The sequence below is a fragment of the Eleutherodactylus coqui genome, chromosome 9 (genome assembly GCF_035609145.1).
Source record: "Eleutherodactylus coqui strain aEleCoq1 chromosome 9, aEleCoq1.hap1, whole genome shotgun sequence".
NCBI classification, from domain to species: Eukaryota; Metazoa; Chordata; class Amphibia; order Anura; family Eleutherodactylidae; genus Eleutherodactylus; species Eleutherodactylus coqui.
Window position 1 is genome coordinate 122,148,555 of NC_089845.1, and position 13,388 is coordinate 122,161,942.

Genomic DNA, 13,388 nt, shown 5'->3' on the forward strand with positions numbered 1-13,388 from the left:
GGAGCTGCCAACAAGACTAGAAACGCCTTTTGACAGTATAACCGGCGTCGTCTGAGAGGAGGAGCCAGGATAGCTATAAACAAACTACATCCGATTGGCTGTCTGGGATGCCCACCTCCCAACCAACCAACCTATCCATAAACCAGCAGAGAACTGTCCACATTGGCATCTAGCTCTGAAATGCCAGTGAGCATGCACTGATGGGAGGATCACGTGAACCATGATGGTACACCTCTTGAGCTTCACTCACTGCTGGAGAGCCATGACACCAAGTCTAAAACTTTTGTTCCATTTGTTACATGTGGTTCTCTTTGATCTACTTTTAGGATTTGTGTGATAATCTAATGGAGTTTTAGGTCAAATATAAGCAGAAATATGGAAAATTCTGAAGGGTTCACAAACATTCAAGCACCACTGTACATCCCACCCCTTGACAGGTGCCGTTGTGATGAGATTATTAGTTATTTGTCAGTTGTAATGTTATTGCTGATCAGTGTACAGTAGGCACGGGCTCCATTGTTGAGAAGTCCAGAAGAACAGAACAAAACTGTGATGAGAAGTAAAAGTTTGGCATCAAGTGGTACATTCTGCACAGTTCTGTCTTGTCTGAGATTAGGAAGACGAGATTATGTCTTCAAGAGCATCGTTAGCTTCTGTAGAAACACCGCATGTTCTACTTCAACCATCCTATACTATGTAGGAGGCAGTGCAATAACAGGTGGAGGCCATGGGTAGAGCAGATGAGGTCAAGACTTTACTGACGGCTCTGGGTAGCCAACGCTACCACCCCATACGATTGTGGACTCCAATATTTAGTGAGGTTGTACTTGTTCATCCAGCTTTAAGGTTGCACTTTGGGTCCAGAGCAATTGGTTGTGCAGAATTGTAATAGCCAGCTGCCAATTTATTCCTACATTTCCAGGAGGAATAACAGAGGAATGACACAACACAGCGTTGAGAAAGAAAGAGGCTCCAGAATTCTTGTCATACACATGTAACATCTGGGCGGCGTGTTACACTGTAGAATATTTTATTGTACCATGATAGTAAGAGTGAATCTGGTCTTGGGGATAAAACAAATTGCAGTGCGTGACGTGATCCAGGTGATGTCATGGTTAGTCATGGGCAACTATATTACAGAAGCAAGGGAGCAGCAGGGTGATGGGAAACTTATTGTGCAGATGTAGCAAAGTTTGACTTGACTCTTAGGGTCTATACATACCAATGATTTTTCAGTCTGTCCAAATTGGACGGAAACAAAGCATATTATCTTAAATGGTTGTGTTTACACATGCAATCTGATGAACAGTCTGAGCAAAAACATTCACAGCATGTCCCATCTTGTTGCGATTTTCAGCAAAAATTCAACTCTACAGGTGTATTTAAAAAAACAGGCTGCACTCATTTGACGTCCTCGCGATAAATTTCTATGTAACCATGCTGCGGTCTTTTTAATGCACGTATCTACACACAGTGCGTACACACTAATGTGAACAGACCAATGAAAGTCCATGTACTTTCATTGCCTGTCAGACGGCTATGCATCGCACGCGTAATACACGCCAAAATCATGGTCGTGTGAATGAGCCCTAAATGCCCTGATTGCCGTTTGAGGTCCAAAATGTTCCTTCCACGATGAGATCCACGTGGTGCTGTTCAGCTGTCATGGCAGCCTGCTGCCTTATGAAGGCCCCAGGGCTGCCACGAATGATTGCCTATCAAGGCGTGCCTATGGCACGTCTTAGATAGTATGTTAGGATGAAGGGAGACAATGTCCATGTAGTTCAGCCTGTTTCCACCCCCCCTTGTTGATCCAGAGGAAGGCAAAAAAAAAACAATGAGTCTGAAGCCAATTAGCCCATCTGGGGGGGAAAAGTCCTACCCGACTCCATAATGGCAGTCAGAATAATCCCCTGATCAACGTTTGAAAATTCCTACCCGACATCCAAGACCCGGATCAACAACATTGATGGTTATTTAATGTCTATATCCTGCATTGTCGTAGCGCTCCAAAAAATATGTAGTCCCCTCTTAAACTTCTCAGTCTTGGTAGACTACCTGTCCGAATACAGTATAATGCTATACTATGGCATTACCTTATACTGTAAGAGTCATCAGTCGCTAGTTCATGTCCCCCTGCGGGGACTAAAGAGAAATATTGAAATAAGTTAAAGTTATTTTTATTATTAAAATAAAAATAAGAAATATTGAAAGTTTAAACAACTCCCCTTTACCCAGTTGCCTCATCCAAAAAATGCTATTACTGCGTTCACAAAAGTCCAGATTATTAAAATATTACATTTTTAATATCCTGCACGACAAACGCCGTCAGAAAGCAGATTTGGATTTGGTATCGCCACAGCGTACCGACCCGCAGAATAGATATGACATCTAATTTTTTTACTGCACCTTGAAGTAGTCAAAACAACCCCTCCTCCCCCCAAAATGGCGGAATTGTATTTTTTTTCCCCATTTCTCCCCACTTAAAAATATTTTAAAGTTTCCCAGCACATATGGCATGTAAATTGGTACCATTGAAAAATACAAGTCCTCCCACAAAAAAACAAGCCCTCGTGTAACCATGTAACAGGAGGTATAAAAGAGCTAAAGACTTTTTTGAAAGTGGGAAGAAAAATAGAAGATGAGAAAATGGGAAAGAGCTGCAGCTGGAAGGGGTTAAACTTTGCTACATGTGTACATACCTATGTATGGGGCTGCAGTGCCGTCTACTATACCTTTAGCTACGGCCATAGCCGGGGCTGAGCTGCGCGGCAGGTTATTTTCAGTGGTTTGTTTGCTTCTTCCTTCCTGTCGTGTATGAAGGATAATCAGGAGTTGCCTGGAAACCGCGGCCGGCTACAATTATATTCCCAGCTAAGTGATGATGCAATTTGGCTGCAGCATTTCCCTGTCTAAGCAAATAGACCTAAGTAAATAGGATTTGAGGAGGGTGGAAATACTTAATCACTTTATTGTATGGGAAGCATTTCTAAATCCTGACGCAGCTCATCTGTTAACACTTCACAATGGTTATTTTTACACAGATAGCTTAGCGGTTGTGGTTATAGATGACATTGTCATTTATAAATAGAGCCTGCTTGCTTAGAATTAAAACAGCCAGGGCCAGTGTCTTAAAGGGCTTGCCCACTTGTAAACTGTTGAGGGCCTCTTCACAGTATAGATAAGTGAGGGTCCACCACACAGGACCCCTGCTGATCAGCTATTAGCTAGGCTGATACATTCGTGCGCTGAGCTGATTTCTGCAGGCAGCAGACAGCGCCGTTCACACTATAGTGGACAGGCTTGGTATTGCAGGCAAAGGTCCCATTGAAGTAAATGAGAGATGTAGCTGCAAGCCCTGGTCACTGCCGAAAGCAAGGAGCTGTCTGTCTCCAACACACAGGCCCAGCCCGAAACGGCAGATCGGTGGAGGTTCCAGGCAGAAGACATCCACTAATCTACTACAGATCATATGTCTTACAATTGGACAACCCTTTTACTATAGTGCACAGGAAGGTTACGTTTCTATTCAGGTCCTGGTGCCCAAAGGCATCCAAATGCATTATGCTTGCCATCGAAGAGGACAGCAATACTAGAGATGACACAAAAAGACCATTTGTTTTGTTAGTGCACCTTATACCTGAAGCTCATGCAACATACTTGCTATTAGGATATTTTTTTAAGATGTATAACTTGAATCTTCTGGTCCCCAATGCAAAATCTGTAACAGAAGTGCCCAACTACAGCATCAATCATCATTTATATGAGGGGGAGTCAAAAATTATCCGCACTCTAGTTATATTAAAACTTCTGTTGGCCGTACCTTGTCTTATCTGCGCTTTCCGATGTGGGTCGCCGTCTCCCCAGTCACTACAGTGCAGGTTTGAATGGGATATGTCAGTTAACTTGTGACTGCAGTGTAAAAAAAAATGTCTGCCTCACTTGTGATTTGCACAAAAGAGCAGCAGTGTTGCCTAGATTCGTTTTTTGTGGTCTGAGGATGCGTCTGGTGCCAATATTTATCGAAGACCTTGTGAACAATATGGAGAGTCTTTTGTCACGAAGAAGTGTGTATGAATGGATAGAGAAGTTTAAGGAAGGCTGCAAAGTGTCAGCCATGAGGAATGAGCCAAACGTCCCCCCACCACTGATCAAAATAATCAAAAAAAGCAGTTCACAAGCTCAATGTTAAAGGGGTTGTCCCGCGGCAGCAAGTGGGTCTATACACTTCTGTATGGCCATATTAATGCACTTTGTAATGTACATTGTGCATTAATTATGAGCCATACAGAAGTTATCAAAAGTTTTTTACTTACCTGCTCCGTTGCTGGCGTCCTCGTCTCCATGGTGCCGACTAATTTTCGGCCTCCGATGGCCAAATTAGCCGCGCTTGCGCAGTCCGGGTCTTCTGCTTTCTTCTATGGAGCCTCTCATGCAGGATGCCGGCTCCGTGTAGCTCCGCCCCGTCACGTGCCGATTCCAGCCAATCAGGAGGCTGGAATCGGCAATGGACCGCACAGAAGAGCTGCGGTCCACGGAGGAAGAGGATCCCGGCGGCCATCTTCACCGGTAAGTATAGAAGTCACCGGAGCGCGGGGATTAAGGTAAGCGCTCCAGTAAGCTTTCTTTACGTCCCTGCATCGGGGTTGTCTCGCGCCGAACGGGGGGGGGGGGGGGGGGGTTGGAAAAAAAAAAAACCCGTTTCGGCGCGGGACAACCCCTTTAAGTCTTAAAGCATCCTCCCCATAGTCCTTATCTTGCCGCCTCGGACTGTGACCTGTTTGGTCCTCTGAAAGAAGCCCTAAGAGGATAATGATTCACGTCTGATGAAGAGGTGAGGACAGCGGTGCGTTTGTGGCTCACAGCTCAGCCTAAAACATTTTTTTATTGAGAAAATATGATAGCTTGTTGACAAATGGACAAAGTGTATTGAAAACTGGGAGATTATGTTTAAAAAAAAAAAAAAGTATATATATTTTTTTCAAGTTGATTAAAATAAATTCGTCAAACAGAGTAAGGATAATTTTTGCCTCGCCATCGTAGTATTGGTCTTTTCATATGGGGCAGATGAGTCTTTTGGGTCTTCTCAGGCTCTAGCGCCCCAGTGTGTCCACAACGTGGACACTTCCTATAGCTACGTTACTGGACTTCTCATACCTCAATTGATGACTTGGTGGTTGTACAGTAATATCTAGTATACATATGAAATTTCTGATCCCTGCCTTTTAACCCCTTACATACCACGATCTATAGCCAAGGAGTTTAACTGAGGGAGGAGCCCACAATCCAGTTGTAATGTGGCATTTGGTTACTGCTGCAGCTTGGTGGGCCCAAGAAAGGCCTACAGGTCTGCCGTAGGTATGTGCCTCTTAGCCTTAGGGCTTATTACTGTGGGCATATTTTCGGTCCATGTGTGCAACTGACTGTGAATAGCCCCATTAATTATAATGGGTCCGTGTGCACACATTTTTTTCTTTTGCGTGGACTGATGTTCTGTGAAAAAAAAATAAAAAAAAATTTGTAGCATGTCTCTGACCAGAATCGCCCATTCAAGTCAACTGGTGTGCAAAAGAAAAGTGCGCATGTAGGACGTCTGTGTGCACTCTGTTTTTTAATGATTTTTGCTAAGCAATTTTAGAAAAAAGTTGAGCCTCCATTTTTTTTTTGTATGCAAGTAAAAAAAAAAAATCAACGCCACATGGATTGGTCTCCAGACAGAGCGCTAAGGTCTGAGCTGTCATTAGACTCTGCAGGGTTTAATACCTCCCTGCAGAGGCGGTCTGGGCATTTATAGTCTATGGGCGGTCCTGAAGTGGTTAAAGAAGTTCTAAAAAGTTTTTAAAACTATCTTGTGTTCCTGAATTTACCCCCGGAGGGCTGTAGATTCTGTTGGCCTGGTTTATTTCCTGTACCAGATTATGGTTTCTTTTCCACAGATGGTATCAATATGTAATTAGTTAATTAAGATATATTTAGATGAGCTATAGTTGTTGCAGGTTTTATTTTTAGTTCACCATAGCCATACGATGGCTTACTTTTTGAGAAGCGAGCTGTAGTTTTTAATCGGTACCATTTTGCGGTACTTTAAAATGAATAGAAGTTACATAAAACATTTTTTTAGAGGACAGGGTGAAAAATAAATCAATTCTGCCATTGTTTTTCTAAATTTTTATGGCATTCATCCTGTAGTATAAATGACACAACTTTTTTTTCTGTAGGTTGGTACGATACCAATACCAAAATTATTTTTTTAGGTTTCTCCATTTTTGCATCGCTGCATTCAAAGACCCATAACGTTTTTACTTTTCCATCCACTGAGCTGTGCGGGGCTGGTTTTTTGCTCAACAAGCTATCGATTTTGTCAGTGATATTTTGATCATTTATATAGCATTTTGTTGGGAGGTGAAATGAACAAGAAAAGTATTTTGGCTTCATTTAATAGCATTTGCCATGCGGGTAAACAGTGTGTTCAGTTTGCTGTACAAATCATCGCAGATGCGATGATGCCAAGCGTGTGTTTTTATACCAAAAAGGGAGAAAGTATGCAAAAAAACGTTTTTACTGTAACTTTTTTTTTTTTTGTAATCACAGATACAGGGTTATACAGAGTCCAATAGACACCACCTGTGATGTATGGCACCTAGGGGCAGACTGCAGCCACTATTTATTTCCAGCTCTATGGATCCTGCCTGGGTGCAAGAGAGAGCCCAAATTGCACCCAGCATGGCCTAGCACGCCGTAACACACTTTGCTGCCACCACTGACTGTTTCTGACATATAGTTATGCTCAATGCGTGGATCCGAGCCACCTTGGTCTCCACCAGCCAACACACAATTAACGTACTTTGGGATTATAGATTACTTTTTAAGTTCTAAAAGGATCAGGGCAATTCGCAGCATGCTGCGAATTGCCTGCCGCGAGCGGACAATCGCAATGATTCTCCGCTCGTAGACAAGTGTCGGCGCTTTCCATAGCAATGCTATGGGAAGCATCGTCCGGTGGTTTACCGCTGGCTAAATCACTGCCGTGGTCAGGGGGCCTGATTCTAAAAAATGGTTAGCAGTGCTTAGGTAAAAATATACCAAAGCAGACATTTACAGAAGGGTAAGGAGCTTACAAATACACACAAAACAGTATGAAAACAAAAAAGGAATAATATAATAAAAAATACAGTCTACGAAGTTGTTTCAGATAGTTCTGGCTGTGACAAGTGCGGGGAAAGGTGGACACATTTTTATTTAGATACTCCTAAAGTCCCTGTGGATCCCACGATTGCCACCGTTCTTATCACATCACCAATGGCTGGATAAGTAAATGCGCAGATCTTCTGGATGAAAACCCAATTTAATATTTCAGTCATGTTTCCCTAGGAGTCACTCCAATAGGTAAGGTATGGCTGCCCTATTTCACATCATGAATGTACCTATAAGCTGATACCAAACATTATATATGACAGATGATTAACTTTTAGTAGGTTTGTGATTCCGGGGTCGCACAATGACGTGAGTGAATGTACTGTGTCCGTGATATACTCCCTGTTTCGAAAATATAACCGCTATTGTGCTGGAACCTCCAGATAAGCCCTAATCCTTGTTGGGTTTTTTTTGTCCAACCTCAGTGGTGGGAAATCGTAGTCAGCATGTCTGGGGAATGTGTATTAGAGGAGCAGGAAGACCAGTAGATCTCCTGCAAATGGCTAATTGTGTTTTCACTGCAACAAAGTGCTTGCTTGCTGGTTCCAAAAGGAGCAAATGGGATCAAGGGCTGCTTTGGGACAGGGGTTAAAGGCAGTTGAATGAAGATTAAGGAGCCCTGCTAGGCAGAAAATATGCTTAAACATCTGCCTAAATCCACTCAACTTTCCTCAAAAAGGTGGCAGATACTAGGCAGAATAGCGGACACACAAAGATGGGTGTCAATCTACCATTAGTGAATCTTCTGCAAGAGCTATACAAATCTGCTCATCTTCTCCTACCCTATAATATCATGCCTGCATTTTCAACATGACCGGATCCCTTTCAACGGAAGCAATGCCCAATCATACACTTCTGGCTCCGACCCCAATGCAGACATTAGGCCCCCTGCTAGTGCAGCAGGGCCAGAGCATCAGCTGATTGACGGGGATCCATTTAACACATTCACCTGGTTTGTTTTTATTAAGGACTTTCTGTTTCCTGTTGCAATTGGCTGCTTTGAAGCTTTGTGGTGAGTATACCAAGAAAGTCGGTGTCATAACTTCCCTTCTGATCCGGCTGAGGTTTGGTAATGCTGGAAAATGTTATTTTCAGAATCTTAGACCAGAAAGGATCAGATAAGACAGAAGTAGTTAAAACTGTAATGGAGTTTCAAGCCCTAGTTTCAAAAATACTATGCTCACAAGGAAGGATATAACACTGCTCCAGTGAGGAGGGTCTTCAGTGTTACACTGGTGTACTGTAGCACATTGTCTGCATATTCCTACACTATGACCGCTGTAATGTGTTACATTGTGAACTGAACTTTGTGTTTTGGTTTTTTTTTATATTTCTACAGATATAATCCCAAAACTGTCAAAAGAAGACGTTAAAGAGAGAAGATGGTGTCTTGGATAGTGCCAATAAAATGAATGTCTAACATCTACATTGGTGAAAGTGATCGTGTCATGGGTTTGATGTTCGATAGGTGGTCTTGATTAGCACTTTACATTAAACCATAATGGGTGCATGGGTTTGTTCATTGAATGGGATTTCCATCCATACAGTGAACATTGGCCCATCTGGCCCTGTGTCTAAGGGCTTAAACATATGGGTGGGATTTTCAGGACCACAAAACTATTGACTTCAATGGTTTTGTTTTCAGTAGCAAGACTTGCACCTTCTAGCTTTTCTACGTGCGAGAAAGAGCAAAACCTATCTTCCTGTTTTTGTTTTTTTTCCCCAAACTTGTGCACACTAGCGTGGAGTTTGAATAGTCAACCCCACCCCCCAAAAACAACCCAGTAGAGATGGGTGCATTTGTTAATACGCTCATCTGTTTAAGCCTTAAGACAGTGTTATTACTTCTTCAGTTTAGTGTGACTCTTCCAATGTTGCCACTGTCTGGTTACACGGTGTTTTGTAGATGTCCACCTGAACTGACCAGAAAAGGTGTGGTGTCTGGGGATGTGGGCATCTTCAACGATTTATGTTTCTTCATACAATAATTAAATCAGTCTAGAAGTAAAAGTGATGATTTTTTTTTTGTTTGTTTTATTACTTTACTTTTGCTTCAAAGCATACAGTCCTTGACTTCTCAGCAGAAGTTACTATGTTTGGGTACATGAGGAATAACTATAGCTTTAGTTATCAATTCTCTCTGGGCTAGAGGGATGAGACTGCTGCTATGTCTTGTATGCACTGCACAAAAACCCTGCAGATTCTGCTCTCTAACACTCTTGTTAACACACATAGACATATTCGCTATAGGATAATGTTCAGCAATACTGAGCAGTGTAGATGTGATTTCACTAGCTGTAACACTCCTCAGGCAGTTGCAAGTGAAGTGGTGTGTCTGTTTTTCTTCCTCCTCCCTGTAGCCTTTACTGATTAGTATGCGTTGTCCTCCATCTTATCATTGTTAATATGAGACAGGCATTACTTAGAGGGAGTAGACTGCAAGAGACCCAATGGACAGCTTAGAGACCCAATGGATCGGAAGTCGGAGGGCCAATTAAGAAGGTCCTGGGAGGCAGCTGCCAGTACGCTCAGACCAGGTGTTGCAGCCATGTGCGTCACTAGAACCCTGGGAGTGTGGCTAGAGCAACTAGAACTGCATATCTCGAACAAAACACCGAGGGAACAAATTATAGATTCCCTCCCTATGCTAAAAATGGCCACCAATTTCCTGGTGGACGCAGTGGCTGAGTCGGTGAAACTGTCGGCAAAAACAACGGCCCTAACCAACTCGGCCAGAAGAGTCCTGTGGCTGAAGTCCTGGTCGGGTGACCTAACATCAAAAAATAAAATTATGCTCGCTTCATTTTCATGGCCAGTTCCTCTTTGGTCCAGATCTGGACAAGATCCTAGAAAAAGCGTCAGACAAGAAGAAAGGATTCCCAGAAGAAAAACGGCGTAAAGGGAGGACCTTCTTCCGGGCCCCAGCACAACAGCCGGAACCGTACAGAGGCAAAGGCAAGACGGGCCGCTGGAGTTACCCCAAGAGGGGGCAGAGGGAGGAACTTCCTCTTCAACCCGCACCAGGGGGATCCAGCTAAGCAGAAGCCCTGACGCCATCCCAGTGGGGGCAAGGCTGCGGAACTTCGCGGATCGATGGGCCTCAATTTGCAGGAGCCCGTGGATCCCAGAGATCCTGCAGCAGGGATAACGAATCGAGCTGGTATCCCTCCCCAGGAGAAGATACATTACCACCCGAGGTCCAGCGCAACAACTGCACCCGCTCCAGCAGGCGGTACAGGACCTACAACGTCTAAAAGCAATGTCCTTCGTGCCAAAGAGAGAGGAGACCTGGGGGCACTACTCCAGACTCTTCCTAATAAAAAAAAACCTGGCGGAGGCTCACACCTGATAATAAATCTAAAACCCCTGAACAGTTTTGTCAAATATCGGAAGTTCAGGATGGAATCAATCACTTCAGCAGTAAGGTTGATCCCCAAGGGTGCCTACATGGCATCGATCGACCTGAAAGACGCCTATTTTCACGTACCAATCCACAGGGACTCAAAGTACCACCTAAGGTTCGCGCTAGAGATGGGCAAGAGGACAAGACATCTCCAATTCAGATGCCTGCCCTTTGGAATCTCCTCAGCACCCCGCATCTTCACGAAAATCATGGCGGAGGTTGCAGCCTACCTAAGGCAGAGGTCGATTCTGATAGTCCCCTACCTGGACGACATCCTAATTATAGCCGAGTCCAGGGAATGCCTAGCAAAAAACCTGGCAATGGTGCTCAACCTATTACAGTTCCTAGGTTGGATAATAAATTGGGAAAAGTCCAGCCTAAACCCCAGCATGGAGAAGGTGTTTTTAGGCATAATACTCAACTCAGAAGCTCAGTGCTCCTTCCTCCCCGAGTCAAAAGTGCAGAAAATCCGACAGATGGTTGAATCCTTCATTCGGAGGCGGTCATGTTCAATCCGGGAGGCTATGTCCCTCCTGGGAAGTCTAACGTCATGCATCCCGGGGGTAGCATGGGCACAGGCGCATACCAGACCTCTGCAAGCAGCAGTTCTCTCAGCATGGGACGGCAGGCAATCCTCACTAGAAAGGAGAATGCAGATCAAGAACTCGGTGAAAATATCCTTGCGCTGGTGGACGTCCCCAAGAAACCTAGGAAGGGGGGTCCACTGGATATTGAACCCGGCAGTGCAGGTCACAACAGACGTAAACTGCTGGGGGTGGGGGGGCGCACGCCGGAGACCAGCTCCTACAGGGCTCATGGCCGCTGGAGATGAAACACCAGTCCTCGAATTACAGAGAACTACAGGCGATCTGGAAGGCCCTACAGCACCTGGGGGACACTAAAAAACCAGCACATAAGAGTGCTATCAGACAATACCACAGCAGTGGCTCATATTCGGCACCGGGGGGCACGAGGTCGCCAGCTCTCCAGAGTATCACACAAAGAATATGTCGCTGGGCGGAGAGCCGCATCCTCTCATTAGCGGCAGTACACTTGAAGGGATCCCTGAATCAAAGGGCAGACTCTCAGCCGAAGGTGTTTAGACCCAGGGGAATGGTCTCTATCCCAGGAGGCATTCCGGATTGTGACGGACAAATGGAGTCTCCCACAACTGGACCTGTGCGCATCAAGACAAACCGCCAAGGTGGAGAACTTCTCCCTCAGACGGGAGAACTGACCAACAGCGGTGGACGCCCTGAGCCAGGATTGGGGAGGAGAACTGGCGTACGCCTTTCCCCCAATTCCATTAATCCCAAGGGTACTGCAGCACTTCAGGTCACAGACGTGCACCCTGATCCTGGTGGCTCCCTTTTGGCCAAGAAGGAGCTGGTTCAGCCTCCTAAGAAACCTGAGCATCCAGGAGCCAGTCACCCTTCCGGCTCAAGCGAAGCCAACGCAGGGGCCCCTGAACTACCCCAACATAAGCAGACTCCATTTAACAGCTTGGTTACTGAAGAATCCATACTGAGGGGCAGGGGATTCTCAGACAAGGTAGTCAGGACGCTAATGGCAAATAGAAAAGAGACAACCAACCACATATACCTGAAAATCTGGAAGAGGTTTATCTCTTGGAAACAGGAGAGAGACTCCTCGAGCAGCGGCGGACATCCCTTTGATCCTGGACTTTCTGCAGGAGGGCCTGGATATGGGCCTCGCCCCAAGCACCCTAAGGGTCCAAACGGCAGGCCTTAGCGCCCTATTTGACACTAAGCTAGCTGGGGACAGGTGGATCAGTAAATTCCTGACTGTGGCAGATATGTTGGTGGATCTGGGTCGTAGCCTATGCCCAGACTGGAATCTAAATTTAGTCTTGAGGGCCATGTCAGGGGAACCCTTCGAACCAATTGAGGGGCTCTCAATAAAAATGCTCAGTTAAAACAATCTTCCTAGTGGCCATTTCCTCAGCCAGATGGGTCAGTGAGCTACAAGCCCTATCCATCCGCCACCCGCTCCTCAAAATTACAGACACCAAATTAGTCTTCAAAACGGACCCGACCTTCTTGCCTAAAGTAGCATCCCCATTCCATAGGGCCCAGAACATAGTAATCCCCTCGTTCTATAATCACCCAAAAGACGAGAGCGAGCCCTGAATTGCCTAGTGGAGGCAGGACGACAACCTGTTTGTCCAGTTCTCAGGCCCTAACAAGGGAAAGAAAGCAGCTAAAAGCTCTATAGCCAGGTGGATCCGCCTGGCCATTAGCGAGTCATATAAGACATTGGGGAAGGAGGCCCCCCTCGGCTCTTAAAGCCCATTCCACGAGGGCAATAGCGACCTCATGGGCCGATCAGATATGCAAGGCAGCAGTATGGAAAAAGCCCCATACTTTCGTCAAACATTACAGGGTAAAGGTGCAGCTTGATGAGGACATGTCCTTCGGTCGTAAGGTCCTCTCAGCGGCAATCCCACCCTAGAATAACTTTAGTTGATACGTCTCAGGTGGTGCTGTCGTGGAGACATCATGGGAAAAGAGTGATTATACCTACCCGATAATCGGGTTTCCAGGAGTCTCCACGACAGCACCCGTACATTCCCTCCCTAAAAAAAAAAAAAAAAAAAAAAAAAAAAAAATTATATATATATATATATATATATATATATATATATATATATTATATATATATATATATATATATATATATATACACACACCAGATAGGTAAAAAGTTTGTTAGTTCCTACCCCTGCAGTTTAATACACTGAGGAGGGGAGGATTTTAACCTCTCGGTGTGT

At 44.8% G+C, this 13,388-nt stretch overlaps 1 protein-coding gene across 1 annotated transcript in view; it reads left to right on the top strand.

The window, feature by feature from the left end:
• The window catches only part of NBN (nibrin), a 72,532-nt gene extending 63,324 nt beyond the window's left edge, over positions 1-9,208 (top strand). Inside the window, exon 16 of the mRNA XM_066578433.1 lies at positions 8,534-9,208. Within this exon, the coding sequence (XP_066434530.1) occupies positions 8,534-8,567 (34 nt within the window). The 3' untranslated portion in view covers positions 8,568-9,208. The remainder of the gene's footprint in view (positions 1-8,533) is intronic.
• Positions 9,209-13,388: the final 4,180 nt, after the last annotated feature.